At 43.1% G+C, this 19,879-nt stretch overlaps 1 protein-coding gene across 1 annotated transcript in view; it reads left to right on the top strand.

Moving 5' to 3' along the window:
* The window catches only part of LOC119654864 (lipase 3), a 41,199-nt gene extending 21,618 nt beyond the window's left edge, over positions 1-19,581 (top strand). Inside the window, exon 5 of the mRNA XM_038060453.1 lies at positions 19,314-19,581. Coding sequence (XP_037916381.1) covers positions 19,314-19,472 — 159 coding nt within the window. The 3' untranslated portion in view covers positions 19,473-19,581. The remainder of the gene's footprint in view (positions 1-19,313) is intronic.
* The last annotated feature ends 298 nt before the right edge of the window (positions 19,582-19,879 follow it).

Here is a 19,879-nt window from a genome sequence, read left to right as displayed (position 1 = left end):
TAATGACATATTAGTGGTCCATATTATTCGATGTGTATGATCAGATTGAAGGTGAAGATGAGGTCTTCCATTATATGTGAGACATATGATAAATAATGGCACAACATGATGGTATGCATACAGCATATCTGTGACGTCCTGACCTTCAGCAATTTGCACCACAAGCCAGTATCCAGACTTTATTGTAAACGTCAAGCACACCTAATTTATCAAGACCTTGTTATATCAATTTATAGCTGACCTGGCTGGACCTCAGTGCTTGCTCGAAATATGAGTAGCTATTGGTAGGTATAAGTGACCGTTTTGCTTTTGTGCTAGAAAGTCTTAATATCGCGACTTTTGCGGGAAGGAAAAAGGGAGCAAAGTTTATACAGCCTACATTTTGACAGCCAGCATGGTATTCACGAAGTTCTCCCACCTGGCCTATAGTAAGCCAGTCATCATCATCAACGGTGCAACAACCGGTATCCAGTCTAGGCCTGCCCTAATAAGGAACTCCAGACATCCCGGTTTTGCGCCGAGGTCTACCAATTCGATATCCCTAAAAGCTGTCTGGCGTCCTGACCTACGCCATCGCTCCATCTTAAGCAGGGTATGCCTCGTCTTCTTTTTCTACCATAGATATTGCCCTTTTAGACTTTCCGGGTGGGATCATCCTCATCCATACGGATTAAGTGACCCGTCCACCGTAACCTATTGAGCCGGATTTTATCCACAACCGGACAATCATGGTATCGCTCATAGATTTCGTCATTGTGTAGGCTACGGAATCGTCCATCCTCATATAGGGCGCCAAAAATTCTTCGGAGGATTCTTCTCTCGAACGCGGCCAAGAGTTCGCAATTTTTCTTGCTAAGAACCCAAGTTTCCTAGGAATACATGAGGACTGGCAAGATCATAGTCTTGTACAGTAAGAGCTTTGACCCTATGGTGAGACGTTTCGAGCGGAACAGTCTTTGTAAGCTGAAATAGGCTTTGTTGGCTGCCAACAACCGTGCGCGGATTTCATCATCGTGGCTGTTATCGGTTGTGATTTTCAACGGTCTCAAAGTTGTATTCTCCTATCCTTATTCTTCTTCGTGTTTGACCAGTGCGGTTTGATGTTGTTGGTTGATTGTCTTTGGTGCTGATGTTGCCACCATATATTTTGTCTTGCCTTCATTGATGTGCAGCCCAAGATCTCGCCCCAATGGCCGCCTGCTCGATCTGGATGAAGGCAGTTTGTACGTCTCGGGTGGTTTTTCCCATGATGTTGATATCGTCAGCATAGGCCAGTAGTTGGGTGGACTTGAAGAGGATCGTACCTCTTGCATTTACCTCAGCATCACGGATCACTTTCTCGAGGGCGAAGTTAAAGAGAACGCATGATACGGCATCCCCTTGTCGTAGACCGTTGTTGATGTCTGGTACAGTTTTACCCTGGCTATGCTATCATAGGCGGCTTTAAAGTCGATGAAAAACGGTGCAACGGATGTCCAAATTCCAACAGTTTTTCCATCGCTTGCCGCAGAGAGAAAAAATAGTAAAAAATAGTAAGCCAGTGGTTCGTGAAAATCCTCGTATTCCTGTACGAGTTAGTCGTGTCCGCCCCGAAAGCTTGGGGTTGTGAAGCACTGCACACTTCAAAGTCACCAGCGGGATGCACTAACAATAGGAGTTCCACCTGTCCCCACCAGCTGGGATGATGTCTCCACCGAGTACAAAGCTTTCATGGTGGCTTGGCTACAATTGGGGGTAACATACCTGCACTTGGAATACGCTGGGGGTAAGACTCGGCTACACTATGCGTATTTGAGAATACTCCTGCTTCGATTTCTGTCCAGGTTGGAAATTCCACCGCAAAATTCCTTATGTGCGTGAAATATACTGGTCTGCTTATCCATTGCTTCACAGTACTTTTTCATTCACGTCTGCTGTGAGGGAGTCTTCCGTATATTAGCTAAGCTCTCCCAGCTCGCGCTGTTACCTAATCGTTTTTCAAATTTCATATTTACTTAGACTATTATCGATGTTTGGAAGATGGTTTTCACTCCGAGTGATTTCAGTGGCTTGAAAATTCTACCTGATCATTCTATTTTAGCTTTCAAGCATACTTCTTTGGCTATTCTTCAGTTTTCCAGTTTCCTCCCTCTGTATTAGACAGAATGTTATTGTGCTCCACCGTAGGCAAGACACTGGAAATGAGGTTTGAGAAGTAGATGCACCCTGCCCTCCACTTTCCTGGTGAATGTTACATTTCCTTATTTTAGGCAAATTGAGGAAATTGCTCTGTCCTTCATTTTAGCCTTGGCTTCTAGTTCTGTGGTTCGTATGGTTGCTCTGGGTTCAAATTCCAGTTGTCATGGGTGTCTGTGTTCATCTTGTGTTTGTCTCGCTGCTGTGAGCTTATCACTTGCGCAGCGTTAGGTTTGACTACAGTGAAACTGAAGCACAGTCTGACTGTGTAGATGCCCTATACTCCACTAAGGTGTGAACAGGAAACACTCTCTTTTAATTATATCTACTTTAAAGTTGTTTTCAACGTGGAATTTAATTATTCTTCGATCCGACATAGAGGGTTCCTCCGATACTCTCCAGCTCCCAACCGGCTAGAACCACTCCTCTGGTGTCAGTGATTAATTTTGGCATATTACCTATGGTGTGCATTTCTAACATGTCACTAAAGATAAGTTCACGGGGTATTGTCTTTGGGTCCCCGAATCGTGTTGTGTGGTGGGATCGCAGGCGAAAAAAAATTGTAGCGTTGTCATTTCGCAATACTAATTGAGGTCAGTAGCCTTTCGTTCATTTCGATTGAAAACGTTTTGGGAAGTACATCGTTCTTTTTGGTTTGCTTTCGTAGAGGTGCAGTTGCGTTTGAACCACATCATGATATCATCGGGTCTCCATCTATGACAAATACATGAACATTGAACAAGTTATCAATGTTAACGTGGTAGAGAGAGAGTCGGAATTTGAGTCTCAATTTCTCTGCGCATTGAGATTAAAAGGTGGGAACAAAATCTCAGATAATATCCTCAAGTTTCTTTGGTTGTAACCCTTCTGTTCAATGTTCAGACCATGCACATTTTGAAGGCAGCTAATTCAGCTTGTTCAAAATGGCAGATTGGACGTCTAATTCCGAGAATCGTTTTGCGTTTTTACTATGGAGTCGTCTATAACTTCGGAGCATGTAGGGTATATGGGAGTTTTTCCCCACTTAGTTGAGCAAAAACTCGCAGTATAAGGTTTTCGTAAATTTTGATTTGTTAACTAAGTAGCCACCCAACAACGACTGCTCGTCTGGCAAACACACCTGACATCTCCATCTATCTGATTTAAACTTTACCGCCCCACTAATTCTCCACTGGGCGTCATAATTTCCAAATAAAAATGCGTGTTTTAACCCCCACTTACCCTACGAAACTATATGGTAGAGCCGTGGAAGACGCTCGTCATCACGGAAGCATTGTGAACAAATTCGCTGATCAATGGCATACTTAACCAAAGCCGATGAGTAGTTCGCGACAATATCCGGGCTACAGTTTTAGTTAATTCATTTCTATCACTCCACATCGCTCGCAGTTTGTCTTGGATTTAGCTTAGAATTCACCTGTAATTTTCCGTTCCTGACGCCCCTCATCCTTACCTCGTGGTTAACTGAGTCGCCCAGGAACTTCTTATCATAAATGTCTCAAAGTGCACTTTTGGTGTTTCAGTAGTCGAAAACCTCGATTATAAGTTAATACCGGAAAAGATTTCTTGGCCCAATTCTCATATATAAGCTATAAACTGTTATACACGGCTATCGCAACAACCAGGCAGCGACCATTGGGTGCAAATCCTGCCAATATTTTTGACTGCGAAACTGCATTAACTGCATCCTTGCAATTAGAGTGGTTCACGTTCATTTGGCTTCATATCGGAGCGCATCGGATCGTAGAACGTTCTCTCCGCGAATTTGGTAATGAAGGTTCTAAGATACACCGAGCCTGGCAGCATGGTCCCATGCACCATGTAATTTGCCGTCATCCTGTAAGTACTTGCGCACGTCTGACCTGAAAGCTCTCTCGATCGGGTCTTCTTATAGGAAGGCCAAACCCTCTCCGACTTGGCGCATGCGGTGAGCCTTCGCGTTTTGAAGTCAGCGGCTGTTAAATATGTGAAAAGCGGAGTTTTATCTGGCTGGTCCGTCGATCCACTTATTACCCTCTATGTTCCTATGACCGGGAACTCAAAAGAGGGTGATTTCCAGCGTGCCTCTAAAAATGTTGCATTTCTGCACTACACCATCAATTTGGAGGATATCATCGCTGAATATAAGCCATTAATGGGGGTTTGGCGGTCTGTCAGAATGGTTACGTTTTCTACTTGGATTATGTGCTGGCCGCCGAGGGGCCTCTTAGGATACACTGACGTATCTTGAATGATTTTACGACTCGGATACACTGTGTGGATCCAAGAATATTTTTGCTCCGACTCCGACGGTAAAAAATACTGTGGCTCAACAAAGCAACACATCGCAACAACTACTCCTGAAGCTCCGCTTGCGTTTGCTATAGTTCATTGGGAATGCCTGAGATCCCGTGACACTTCTCTTAGGATGTTACTATGGCCGTAGGATTTCGCTGACCAGCGTCCAGGTTCCGTGACACCGCTGCATAATGCAGCTTATTCAATAGGAAGATCCAGGGAGAGGAAGTGTAGAAATACGTTGATACTGGGATCCTGCTGAATCAGAGCCCCAATACCAATTGTATATACAGTTCTTTGGATACTCTAAGCTTGGTTCTATTTTAGATCTTACTCACCGCCGGCCACCATACCATAGAACTGTACGTTACGATAGGAAGGATCGCAGTTGTATACATATAAAGTACCATCCGCAGTTGGAGTCCCATTTCCTCATGAAAGTCTTCTTGCAGACGTTGAATTCTATACACGACTTCTTAATCCTCAGTTCCATGTTAATTTCTAATTTAACTTAGGATCAAGGACCACACCCAGAGACTCTTTATTAGAGAAAAATGCTAATCTTTGTCCATTTGTGAAATTTAAGTACTCTTGTTTTGGTGCTAAATAGCATTTGATCCATTTTGGTTGGATTTATGCCAAGTTCGCAACTTGCAACTTACCTGCACAGCTTTCTCAATGCGCCCTCTGTAATTTCATTCATAACGGAGGGAAACATCCCTGACACCAATATAATTAATTCGGAGACATAACTCGTCATCTTTACCCCGTTTCTGCCCGGTATTCGTTAAGTATCCACCACTATTAACCGCTGGAGAGATGCCACCACCTTGGGACGTCCTTGATGGAAAGCGACTAAGCTATTTTCCATAAGGACAACTGACAATTCCGTTCGAGGCAGAGTGAATTCAGCAGACAATGTCTCACCTTTCCCTTGGAAGCAGCGTAACCGGAAGTGGCTACAGGCGGTAATCAATCCTTTATGTATAATAAAAAACAGAACACTTAATTGAAAGGTGTAACTGGCACAACAAAATAAATCTGAGCAACGTGGCATACATATGCCGTTTTCTAGTAATGAGATCGACTTTTTCTTTTCTTTAGCAAGCAGGGTTGGCTCGTCGTGATCAGTTGGGCCATTTTATTTGACCAAAGGGCTCATCTTGATGTGTTCAAATCACCATCCAGTGTAACAAGCCACCGTTGTTTCAGCCGGCTCGGTCTCGTTAGCGCGAATTACATGACCATACCTTCGAAAACGCCCCTCTTGTATCAGAGCGGGAAAGGACGCTACTTTCGCAATTACCGAACTTATTACAATGCTTTCAGTGTCAGTTAAATCGATGATATTCTCATTGTACTCATTACAGACGCTGGAGCTTTTATTACCATATTACACAGGTGATGTTCCATTCGTGACCTCTCTTATTTCGTACATCCAGAAGACAACTCTCAAATTTAGTGTTCATCGCGATATAATTAGGTGTACGCTGCCGGCCAGTTGAGCCCCAGTTGATCTTTGGCAGACTCTGTGTTCGAACAATGTGCTTTCCTGACGAGGCAGTGGCCTTTACGGTCTCTAAGAAAATGTTTCGCCATAATATATTCATTACCATCCATTAGGAACCCTCTCCTGGCCTACACTGAATTGCTCATTGAAAGCCTCCTTCTCCTCTGCATTGGAAGTTTACGTTGGTGCATAAAACTGCACTTTTGTGATGTACCTCATCCTAGACTGGAATCTTTTAGTTGGTATTCTATCTGGTACGGAGTACCACAATCCTACCTCGCTCAACCCCAGTATGTATTGGTGAAGTTCTTGTTGAAGGTGGAGCAAGCGAGTATTGTGGAGAAAATTGATATTGTCGTCGAGAAGGGTTGGTACATTTGAAAAGTCAGTTATAAGCCGTTGGCTAAAGCAAAAATTCGTAACAGAAAGATTAGTCCCATTTCGAGGTGTGGTAGCCGGTTTCGAAGCATGCTTAATTTCGAGAGTTGTAATTGAGTTGTCCACAAAATTCTACTACTTCCTGAAACGTCAAGGTATTACGCGGCCATTCAGATTGTAGTGACTATTCCCTACTTTGCTCTCAAATGGGCTTGGTACTGTCTATGGTGGGGTTTACTATGCTCTGCAAAGTAGTATATATTTCCGTCGTAGATGTGACCTCATCTAGACCTCTGCATTGAATGGAGATCTCATGCTTTTGCGCACGCTTGAGAGCATTCTGCCTAAGTATAGTTTTCACTTGGCTACAAGCGGGAGACGTTTGCTCTGCTCATATTGGACCTCTTCGCTCCAACATGGAATCCCATTTTTGGGTTTTAAGGTTTCGTTTTTTTGTTTGCAAAACAAAATCTTATTACAATCGGTTCAATGTCTGTCTGCCTTTTTTTTTTAGGAGGTGGAAATTTTGAAAAAACCCTGGCCAGAGTGTGGGATTTTTACCCATTAAAACCAGCCGATCCCGTGGAACCACCTTCAGGTATTACATCACGGGGTGGAGTTAGCTTACTTTAGCCAGGTTTCCTTCCGTCTACCCGTGCCTTCTTCACTTCTACTGCTTTTTCGCAGTTTTTACTGGATTACAGCGATCATGGAATTGATTGCATCCCAGTCTTCCTGACAGGCTATCATTCTCCGGAGAAAATTTTCCGGTGATAGCACTTCACCTACAGTTTCCTCTAGGTTCCTTCTTTCTTCCACGAACCTAGGACACTGGAAGAATACGTGCGCTAGGTCCCCTGGGACCCCACTCCCCGATGGAAGGGATCAACCTCTAAGTCCAACGACCCTTTTCTAACTGGTCCCATCGCTGTTGTCATCTGCTTATGGATCTCTCCCTTTCGGCTTTTTTCACCTGAGATAAGGGAGAGATGGACCTGGTGTTATAAATGTGCATCATATCGGTTGCTAGGATGTCAATCGGCAGCGTCTGATACGGTGCTGAAGCTAGAATACACGCTTAGGGATGTTCTTCTGCAAACCGTACTCAGTTTATGTGTATTACCTAAAACCTGCAGTGTTTTTCCCCAAATTGGGACTGCATTCAGCATGATAGAGCTGACCACCCTAGCTAAGAGCAGCCTGCAAGTATGCCGCGGGCCTCCTGCGTTCGGTATCATCCTTGCCAGAGCAATATTCGGGGTAGATGCTCTTTTACAAGTATGCTCCGTCTTTTACAAGCGTCCTCTGTCTATCATCACCCCCAAGTATTTTATGGCCGGCTTGGAAGTGATGATATGATTCCCGATTCTAATGCAGAGGTTATTTCTTTTGCGGCGCTTAGTGATGAGGACCACTTCCGTCTTTTTCTCCGCAATCGCCAGTCCAGCACTCCCTAACCAAGCCTTAACACTGATTACTTCGCTTGAGTACAACTCAGCGTCCTCGAGATGCTTTGCGACCATTATCAGTGTTATATATCACCACCGTGGCCTCTTTCGGAACCGGAAGGTTGAGTACATCATTATACCTGATGTTCCACAGTGGTGGGCCCAGTACAGAGCCCTGTGGGACACCTGCGGAGACAACGTACTCTTTGGGTCCATCATCGGTATTATACCAGAGTGTCCGCACTTTCCAGTAGCTATCGATAATATCGGCGAGGTAGGTGGAAACACCAATCGTCGCAAGAGACTTTCGTATAAGGTTCCAGTTGGCAGATTTAAATGCTGGTACAACCCTTTCCGTGAATTGCATTTTCGGCTAAGCCAGCAACCATTTTGATGGCATCAATGGGTGATCTGGCTTTACGGAACCCATACTGCCTATCTGAAAGGTCCCCTTGGCTCTCGACGACTGGAAGTAATCTATTGTAGTGTCTAGAAGACTTATGGGTCTATAGGAGGACGGTTCCCCTGGAGGTTTGTCAGCTTTAAGCAACAGCACCAGCTTCTGCCGTTTCCATGGTGCAGGAAAGAGACCCTCTGACATGCATGTTTGCCTGTCTGTCTGTCTGTTACACGCACGTTTCTCAGAAACGGCTATACCGATTGACACGAAATTTGGTGAGAAGGTGGGAACTATGGACGCCCAGACATGCAGTGAGTGATATATTTCTACGTTGGGATTTAGGGGGGTCCCCATACATGTAAAAAGTGGGTGTACAAATTTTTTTCACCGAATATAGTCATGTGGGATATCAAATGAAAGATCTCGATTAGTACTTTTCGAAGCCGGTATTATGATAGTTTTGAGATTTGATAGAAAGCCGGGGAGTGGGAGGGGCGAAAAGTGATGATTTCTTTAACGGATCCATTCTCAAAAACTACCCAGCCTAAAAATCTGAAAAAAAACATGAAGCTGCCTCTATATGGTGCCCAGGCCTCAAAATACTTTCCATATCGATATTCGTTTAAATTAAGTTAATAATAGTATATTACCATATTTTTGGGGAAATTGAGTAAAACCCCCTTTAAGTTCATCCCAGAGTTATAAAAGTTGGTAGTAGTATTAAATGTAATATGAAGCATATTATCCCCAAGTTTGGTCAATCATACTATTGGTAATAAAGTTACAGTAGTTCAAAGTTGACTTTACCCTGTAAATTTACTGCAACTAAATAACTATATCACGCTAAAGTGGGTAGTCAGACATGCTAAATTCATATACATAACGGGCTACGTATAAATGGGATAGTTTAACACTCAAATATACTCACAGAAGAAGCAAACAAAACCTTTTATACCTGAAGCACCCAGCTTCCGGTTTCCCGACTTGCTTTGGATCTTGCTGGCATCCTGGGTTTTACAAATTGGGAATAGCTTTCAACTTTCTTAATAAATCTGGCGTTCCGAATTTTCCCATTATAAATTCGAGTCTCTGCACTGTAAGCTAATTTTTTTTCTTCGTTCATATTGGCTTATTGTTCTGCGTGTCCTTCCGGTTATTAACGTAAATTTTTGTAACTCTAGGATACACTTAAGGGGGTTTCTAGTCAATTTCCCCAAATTCATAGTAATATACCATTATTTGAGTAGATATCGATATGTACAGTATTTTGAGGCATGGTTACTGTATAGAGGCAGCTTCACGATGTTTTTTCAGATTTTTCGGTTTGTTAGTTTCTGAAAGTGAGACCGATAAAGAAATCATCATTTTCGACTCCCCGTACTCTCCACCTTTCCAACAAATGTCATAACACCTAAGACTCTTTTTGAGAAAAGTGCGTGTCACAGATAAACAGACATTGAACCGATTTTAATAAGGTTTTGTTTTACAAGCAAAACCTTAAAAAGTAGGATATATAGTATGATAAGAAAGAAGTAAAGGTTGTGTTCTATGGCGAGAAAGTAGAAATTGCTTAGTTGGTGCTTTAAATTTTTGTCCAATATGTGGACAGTTGTAGAAGAGAATCTCTTGGGGGATTTTACTCCCAATTCTTCTGATTCGAGATCCATTACTTTCTCCGACTGACGTATGAAATAAGATATAAAAGTATTTTACTGAGATTGCTAAATCTTTACCCACTGAAATCAAAATAAAGCCATTACGTCTATCCAATGCATGCACATGTTGCAATCTCTGATGTTATAACATCTTAATTTTCAATTCTAATAAACCTCCAACGACACTGCGGAAAAAATGATTAGATTTAACGATTATCAGTCACCATAACAGTATACACGCATAATTCCATGCAGTCTCTGCTTTATTGCACACCTGGTGAAAATCTATGTTTAATTAGATTAGATCTACCACTTTTACTTGAAACCAAACCAGTTCGTTAGTGTAAAAACAAAGCCTTAAAACGCCAAACGGCCTAATAAAAGTTTTCATTATCTGAGGTTACAGCAAACGCTGAAGAGGTGACTATTACGATTCCAGGTCTTTTATTAAGAATAACTAGTTCCGAAAAAAATCACATAAGTTATTGTATAATCGGCGAAATATTATGCAAAAAACTGGGCTACCCGCTGAGCTCGTAATTTATTCGAATCGGTGAAGCGGCCATTCTGGGTGGACGGGGCTTTATAACATTCAGTTTATTTTGACTTATGCAGATTTTTTCGGTAATCTAAGATTGCGCCAATTTGTCTACTCTCAATGAATTATATGCGCTTCCCTGAAATGTGGATATACCTATGGGGCCAATTCCGCAGTAATGCCTTTCCTCACGAGTCATATAAAAGCCAAAGCGTCAGATAGGTTTTGGATAGTTTTATAACACTCCATGCGGTTGATGTGTTAATGAAATGTGGTAATGTTACATGCCGCACGTTTGAAATTGGAAAGTTTTACTATATGTCAAGGGACATGCCAGAAATAATTTGGTCTATCATATCTTAAACAATAACCCGGTTTTAATGTGCTTAATAAAATTTTGTCAGATATCCAGTTACTTAACTACTTTGAATCATTTCGAATTTAGTCAATAAAATCAGCAAACATAAAGTTATTTAGTAGAAATATATTGAATTCAATTTGAATATCTTTTCATATCATTCAGATTTATTGGTTCAATGGACTATTATCTATAAGTAGCTAATGTTTGACTGTTTTATCTCTTATGATTGCATGAGAGGTGTGAATAAACGATTTTCATAAACTGCTGCATAATTACGATGCTCTTTGTTGGGTGACACTTTCTCGAATTTTATGATGAAAAAGTATATAATATCTACTAGCTTATTCTTCTTGTGCTCCCACGAATAGATGTCCATAACTAACTTAGTGTGCCAATTTGCGACAGTCTTCAGTGATAGGGGGATCATGGTGACAATGCACCTTTATCCGAAAAAACCCGCATATTCATCGCTCGGATCAGACATCTGACCTATCTGAACTAGCTTCCCCAGGTGATAGTTTGTCCAGTGAGTATTCCCACAATGATTCGTAGGCTTGGGCTCGTATCCTTCCATGACCAACCTGGATTGGTCTATTCCTAGTAGGCTTGTCTGATATAGTTCCCCCAGCCGTTCCTTGTTAATTTTGTGACCATTCTGTGGGTTCTTTCTTTTGGGGTAGGGTAGGTGAATGCATTTACGCACAGACTGTTGGACTTCCGCAACGGTCGGACTACAAGCTAAATCCTTCCCCATCGTCAGATGGCTAGCCTGTAACCGTTTGTCACACGGGAGAGGAGAAAGGGAATTGTTAGTTTAAGGAACCCCCTGCCATCCGGCCCCTTCAATGGTCGAGCTCTATCTTCTTTGCAACGAGAATAACCCGAACGTAATCTACCCCGTGACTCCACCTGTCAGCGCTCCTCAGCATCTTTTCGACAATGCTGTCTGGAGAAAGATCCTTCTGTTTAAATAGAGTAGCTGGCGAATCCCATCCCACCTTTCACAAGAAAAAGAGATCGGCACAGGAGATCGGCCTTTTCAATTTTGTGCAGGTAACATTGAAAACCTCCATGCCCATTTAAGAGCTCGTTAGCAAGGGCAACAGGAATCACTCCCCCTATAACCATCACGACCAGTTCGAAGACAGTGCGGTACAAAGACGCACAAGGCGCTTACGATATACCTCCTTGCCAAGAGAGTCTGCCCATACCTCTGCGCCGTAGACCAGGACAGGCTGCGTTCCACTCATTAGGAGACGTCGCTGCTAGACGTAGGACTCCCAATATTTGCCATTAGCCGAGTTAAGGCCGAAACTCCTGCCGCCGCTGCCAGTTTGATTTGCTCGAAAAACCTCATCTTTGACTTAAGAGTCAGTCCAAGGTATTTTACCGTTGGTTTTGACTCGATTATCGACTTGCCGATGGACTTGGGACGCAGGGTCGGAATCCTCTTTTTAGCTACTTCGGTGCGAGGTTGAAACCATGAGTAGCCATCCGGTTACCCGTCTCATCAATAGGCTAAGTCTGCTTTGCGTTTCTTCGACAGTACGTTTACCAACAAACGCCACCACATCACCACCGCCAGATGGCAGGCCCTAGAATGGATCCCTGCTCTACCCCTGACGTGAACTCCATCATCCTCTGACCCCCTATCGTCTCTGAGCCTCTAGCGTCTTAGATAATCACTCAATATCCGTAAGAGATAGCTCACCACGTGGAAAGTATTGTCTAGGGTGTCTAGAGTGTCTTTCCATCTTACAGAATTACAGGCATTTCTGACATCAAGCGTTACGAAGGGCACCGTGTCCAGCTTGGCGGCTGTGTGCGTCCGCTCGATGGACCGCATCCACGACTTGCGTGACAGCATCAACTTTGGATCTCCCTGTTATAAAGGTGACTTGCCTCAGAGTTGCCGTTTTCATATTAACCGCTGACTGTGGGTTCTGGTCCGTGCATAGGTATCCCTGCCTGTCGGCTGCCTCATTTCCTTCTAACCTAACATGACCTGAACCCAAAGTATTGTACGAGCCCAGCGTGTCCAGTCTATCAATATACACCCATCCCAGGTAGGAATTCACTTGATTGCCTGGAATATAGTAGGGTGCTAATCCATTGCTTCACAGTACGTTTTCCTTGGACTATTTACCCTGGCGCCTGCTCCCTCTGCTGTGAGAGATCCGCCGGTGTACCAGTTGCTGCATTTGAAGCACATAAGTCACTGTTGCACTCTTCCAGTTTGCCATGTTACTCCAACGTATTTCAAATTTCTTATTCAAAAGAAACTTCGTTGTCATCAGTAATTTGGAATACAGCCTAGAATGAATATCAATTTTCCTTCGATCCCTGCAGCTGCCTACCTCATTGATACTCTCGCCCATTCTGAAGATCGCACTGGAAGCGAGTCCGTCACAGAAGGACCTCCAGGGCATATCCTCATTGCCCCACTAATGCAAACAAGCCATTCTTTGAAGTCTGCTTAACTTCTACCTGTTGTGCTGAGTTCTGTTCAGATTACGGGCCCATAGGTAATCACTGGCTTTACTATTGCAATGTATATCCAAAGTAGTATCTTTGGGGTGCATTACCACTTTTTCCTGCTATAGACCTGCAAGTCAGCAAAACCCTTGTAGTTTCCTGACATATGTTTCCGACATGCGTCTTCTGGAGCAAAAACTCTAGTATAATTTCCAAATATTTGAGTTCTGTTTTCCGTCTCACCTCCTTGGTTGCACTTTCTAATGAATAGTACTATATTGACCTTCGCTGGATTGATACGCAGCGCCGCCTGGTTGTATCAGGTGCTAGTAATTCTTAGCCCAGTTTGGATTCTGTTACAATCCTCATATTTGTACCCACTGATTAAAACAATGTCGTGTCCGTAACCCTGCACTTATAGTCCAGTAGTTGTTCGCTCTCCTAGGAGCTCATCAATTACCATACTCCACATAAGCGTTGATAGTGCCCAACCTTGTGGACAACCCTGGGTAGTGTCCAAGACCATAAAATTTGTATCTCCCACGCGAAGCAGGACATCTCGTAGCTCTATGTGCGATGTGTTATCGACCCCTCCTTTGATATCCAAAAACGCACATAGTGCTATTTCTTTTTTTGTATGGCATCCCGTAATATGGCGGTGGTGGTAGCGCCTTTCTTTCGCGGAACTTCATCAGTTTAGCGATTAGATTCGGTGGGATCTGGATGTCGTCTCCTGAGAAGAATCGTGATCCTACGACTGTCTCTAGAATTCTTTCGCCGGCTTGCAGTGATACTTGGACATGGACGGCGCAAGGTCTCCACTTAGGAACCCTGAAAAACATATATATTTTAAGCTGCGTTTAAGAATGAAGCAAGATCTTAGTTTTTCGCAAGAGGAGTCTCAAATTACCTGCATATTTTCTCCTTATAGGCCGTGAATTTGCCTCCGCTACATATCAGAGGTCTTGAGCCCGTACCATTCGAATGTTGATTTTTCTTGCAAACATTACAGATGGAGCTCTTGCATGGTTGAGGTTTACCTGAGCTATATTCAGTGCTGGCTATTGGCTTCATCTTCTCTACTGTCGAAGAGTCATCCTCTTTCTCCGACATAATGCTCCTCACTGGGCAGCAGCTCTGCTTCCCTGCTTGAATCGGCCTTTTCAGTTTCTATGGCTTCTGCGATTCCTTCGGGTAAGTTTTCCGTCCCATGTCTTTTTTGAAGTATTTTCCTTCGGCTTCTAACTGAGCCTATGCGCTGGTATCTTGTCAAATTTATAGTTGATAAGGCGGTTTCGTTGTTCGACTGACTCCAGGGATCGGTCATCTACCCCGATCGTGAGGAGCCTGTCTTTGCCCTCCAACTTGCTTCTGGAGACTCTCTATAATCGCATGTAGAGATCATCATTCTGAGCAATTAGGAGGCCCATACGATCCTTTCTCGCTAGTGCTACAGCTTTAGGAAGATACACTGTCTCCATGTGTGCCGTTGGTAAGCCATCCCCGCATATGACGACAATACTTCTTTCCAGCCTGGCAATGTAGAGACTATAATCCTAAGAAGTTAGATATTGTCTTCTATTTGTAGTTAAGTCTAAAATTGATAGACCAGTAGCTTACTCCAAACTACAATTTTATTTTATTATGTATACATATTTCGGGAGCAACTTACTCCTTTCATCAGTACAAAGCTTTGTATGGGTAGTTTGGAGTAAGGTACTGGTTTTTCAATTTTATAATCCTAAGCAACTTCGCAGTGTCCTCTGTCGCGCAGTCCACTCGCATATGACCTGGTCGAAAGCGTATGCCGGTGAACTCGAGCTTCGCACTCCATCCCTTGTACACCTGCCTAATGACAAGCTCGACGATAATTTCATGCTGCTCACGAGTGAGTATTTGCGCCGGAAATGTTTTCGGCAGTATGGTCAGTCGAATGTCCTTGACCTCGGTAGCATAGCTAAAGACGGGCCTGCTGACTGCTGCTTTCCACGGTGTATTGGTTTCTTGATAAGTAAAATTATAAAAGCCGGATGGATCTCAATAAGAGAGTGGACAATTCTATAGCCTATATAAAGAAGAGCTATATGAATGATCGCGGGACCGTTTGATTCTAGATTAAATACTGGGTAAATAGGCTGTGGTGGGCGAGACAGCTAATCCATATGGACGAAGATGGGCAGGCTCAGATGGGCTAGGGTGCCAGGGGTCTACTGCTTAATAAGGTAAGCCTAGATCTTATGCCTTATCTTCTAGCTGGAAAGCTTCCTTCCTCCCTTCTTTCTTTCCCTTTTTTGGATGGTCCTGGTTCCTTCTGATAACTTTTCCCAATATTTCTACCTTTTTTTCTGGTTTCTTGAGTACTTGGTACGGCGAAACTAGCGGCATCCGGTTTAGGCCAGCCTTACTAAGAAGCTCCGAACATCCTGCTTTTGGTCGAGCTCCATCCATTCGATATCACTAAAAGCTGTCTGGCGTCCTACCTATGCCATCGCTTCATCTTAGGCAGGGTCTGCCACATCTTCTTTTTCTACCTTTATACTCCAGACTGTGTATTTTTGTGAAAGCCTTCAGTCAGTTATAAGATACGCCTGTCCATATTAACTTCGTAATTTTGTAATTGATATTACAGAGTATATTTGACCATTGTGCAATCCGTTCGTTCTTTTCTTCTTCCACTACTGGACGCACCGTTTATCTTGTTTGAGCCCATTCCAAGACGAGTGTAGGAACAGCTCCATGCTGTCGATTACTGGAATTCTAGACTGTCTGGTTTTATTTTGCGTTTTTTCCAGATTTTAACTTGATTGTTGAGTTATCCATAAACATTGCACCTTGATTGGGTATTTATTTTGAAGGTTTTCTGTGAAACAAAACCTTATTAGAGTCAATTCAATGTCTGTCTGTCTATCTCTTTTTTCCCGAAGGTGGAAATCTTCCGAAGACAACGGTTGGCATGTGCCAGCGTGTGGGATTGTCATCCACTAGAAATTCCCCCTAGCTCTGGTCCTTTCCCGCACAGAACCATTGCAAAGTATTTCGTCGCGGGGTGGACATGGCTGTAGCATTCGCAACCTTGCTTTCTCGTCTACTCTGGCTCTCTTAACTTGCACTGAGTCGACCCCATCATGTCGTTCTCTGCATTGCAGTTCTCCTGGCAGTTATATTGCTGCTACTGTTCCTCCCGAATATCATCTCCTCTAGACTCTTCCTTTTCCTCTGCGAATCTAGGACAATGGAAGAAAACGTGCTTCGGGTCCTCCGAAATACAGCGTCAGCTGGGACATTTGGGTGAGTGGTCCCGTTTAAACTTATATAGGCATTTACGGTAAACGCCATATCCGGTGACAAACTGCGTGATATCATAGTTTATCTCACAATGCGTTCTCTGCGTCCACACCTTGATGCTGGGAATCAATATGTGGGTCTATCGACCCTTTTCCGCTCGTTCCTACCACTGTTACCACACATTTAACGATCCGAGGAAGACTCGGGTCTATCATCAGCAATCTCGATTGCCATCATTTCGGCTACCGCGTAGGCCGCTTTGTCTGTTCTATAACAGCAGCACGAGGCGGTCTTTCCATGAACCGCGCACAACTTTTGACCATTGCAGGCGGTATGCAATGCAGTTGACCAAAGTGGGCTGCGTAGAGCAGAACTAATTACTGCAGCTATAAGCAGCCTACGAGTACATCGTGGGTGACCAAAACTTGGCATTATCCTTGCCAGGGCCCTGCTGATATTGGACGCCTTTGTGCAAACATGTTATAAGTGCTGCTTGAAATTCAACCTCACATCTATCATCGTTCCAATATATTTAATTGCTGATTTTGAAGTGATGATATGCTTCTCATTCTGATACCGCAGTGGTTTCCTTATGCCGCTTCCTGATAATTTAGCTTTCGCGAGTGTATAAACTGCATCTTTCAGCGACTTCTTTACAGCAATGATTGCTTCGAATGAATACGATTCCACATCCGCGAGATCCTTTGCAACAACAATACCGCCATGTCAACCGCATAATCCACTATTGTGGTCTCGTTAGTAACTGGGATGTGGAGGACATTATTATACATGATTCACCACAATAGCGGTTTCAGAACCGAGCCCTGTGGAACATACGCGGAGTCAATGTATTCTTTGGTTCCATTGGCTGTGTGTTAAAAGAACTTTCTCTCTGTTAAATAGCTGTAGACCAGCGCAGTTACGCAACATATATGTAGGTCTGTAGAAAGATAGTTCACCGGGAAGCTTACCAGGTTTAGGCAACAACCCTTTGCGTTTTCCATGCCTCGGGAAAGATCCCATCTGCCAAGCATGCTTCAAACAACTATACTAATATATGCCTCGGGACGGATCCTCATTCTCCTCTTTTTTCGATTTTTTGGTCCAATCTTAGTCTAACGGTCGTGTACCTTTTGATCAGATATCGGCTCCCTTGACGCGCTAGTGTTTTAGGTACTATTTTTCTATCTAGCGCGGTTTTAGGCGTCTTCCTCAAAGCGGGTGGTACGCTTTTTTGTTGTTTGGAAACCTGCTGGATGTTCGTCTTCTTTTTCCCGAACCCCCTTTTTTCTCTGCTCATTCACGAGCATACGGTTAGGTGGCACCTGCGTTGACTGCGTTACCATTCGGATTTTCACTGATTTGTTATATAGAACCCTGATGACTCTCACCATTGGCTTCATTGCTTGGTGCACGTTGTGTTTATTTTTAATAAATTCCGATAACTGAACAATTTTCTCTCCAAGCAAAATGAAAGATGACTGTTCTAAATAGGACTTCTGTTCCTCCTTCTTTTCGCACATTTTGAGACATTAACGGTTTTGAATATTGTTTGAGATTTCATAATCGTTGAGCTTCTCCTAAACGGATCCGGTACTCAATCCTGAGGAGCCTTCTCTAGCCTTTTACTTGCGGATGCGGTTGGTGTCACTGTGGCTTTTGACGACAAACTCAGCCCCCCCCCTCTCTCCTGGGTACATCTTCCAGTGCTTTTATTATGGGTTCTAGGAAGTGGTGTGCTCGCTTTAAACACTTCCTTGTCTAAGCTGCTTGTAGCTTTAGATCCCACGGTGGCCAAACTGTCCACCACCGCCGCTGGTACTGGGGTTCCCTTTGGTTTATTGGTTTATTATTCTGGGTTACCTTCCTATAGCCATTTGTATTCACGGGTGGGCGTTTTTCTCCCACTTATCCGACCTGCGAATAAACACGCCCATGCACGCACACTTCTGAATGCGTACAAGTTCATACTCATATGCATCCGCCGAGCATTTCCTTATCCACAGGAAGAAACGCGCCTGGTGGGAGATCTGGCCACTCCTCACAGGTCTGTCTGTCTGTCACACCCGATTTACTCGGAACCAGCTGAACAAAATGTCACGAACTTTGGTAAGAACGTGTAATCAGTTTGCACTGGGTATGGCTCCCCATACTTGTGAAAGAGGGGCTGCAACTTTTTTCACAGGATATGGTCATGTGAGGTATCATATGAAAGGATTCGATTAGTACTTTAAAAAAAAACGATTTTTGATACTTTGTGAAACGGGTTCAAAATCTTCGCGCCAAAAAGTGTAACAGGTCTCGTTACCGTTTTTAACCGCTTGGTTTCGATCTTCTCTAGCCCTTACAAAGTTTTGGAAATTATCGGAATTGGAGATCTTCCTGAATGTCCCATAAGCGGACTGCTTTGCTTTTAGTAGCGATTTTTGGTCAGCCGTCGATCATGGCTGGTGGACTGAGACTCCTGTATTGAACTGAAAATTTGATGACAAGGGTTTGTCTATCTTTATTACTCTTTCCTCCCGTGTGCCTATATGTTATGAAATCGTTCTTTATATTACATATAAATAGGTGTAGACATTCGTATTTAATTTACGTTGTTGTGAAAATTAAATCATAATGCTGGCCTACATAAATAGTTTTTGATCATGCAAAATGACAACTATGAATGAGCTGATTTTGTGATGCCATTTTGACTCATCTATGAATTATTCAAATTTTTCAGAATATAAATAATATATCACATTATTTTAATACTTTTCTTTTTATAATTATATTTATATTATTTATAATTTCTTTTTATAATTTTAGGACGTATTCCGATTGCGATCAGCTTTAAAACATTTGCGAGTCAGTTTGGTGGAGATTCCGGGATTTAATCATATTGATTTATTATATTCGAGCGATGCGCCTAAGCTTATCTATAAAAAAGTGATATCTAATATGAGAAAATTAAGTACAAAACATTAGAAATGTATATTTTTTCCAGTTTTAGGAAATTACAGAAGGATTTGTATATATGTATTAGAAGAATTTTGTAAATGAATTATATTGCTACGAAATTAGCTCTAAAGTGATATTTTCTGATATTTCTTTCAAATATTTTCTTATTTCTTACAGTAGTAACATCCACCTGAAAAATATGTTTTTGAGCCTCAAGCGTAACATAGCTGATCGACAGCCAAGCGGCCATCAAGGCCTTGTACTCAACGACGACATCTTCTCGGCTGGTGGGGCAGTGCAGAGACGCGCTGAACCGTCTGGGCGGCACGCTCAAGGTCACTCTCCTCTGGGTTCCCGAGCATAGGAACATAGAGGGGAATGAACGTGCTGACGGATTGACCAGGCTCTGCTCTGCTCTTGGCAGTCCTTCGGCG

This window comes from Hermetia illucens, chromosome 4, assembly GCF_905115235.1.
Source record: "Hermetia illucens chromosome 4, iHerIll2.2.curated.20191125, whole genome shotgun sequence".
NCBI classification, from domain to species: domain Eukaryota; kingdom Metazoa; phylum Arthropoda; class Insecta; order Diptera; family Stratiomyidae; genus Hermetia; species Hermetia illucens.
This window is presented reverse-complemented; position numbering and strand designations above follow the sequence as displayed.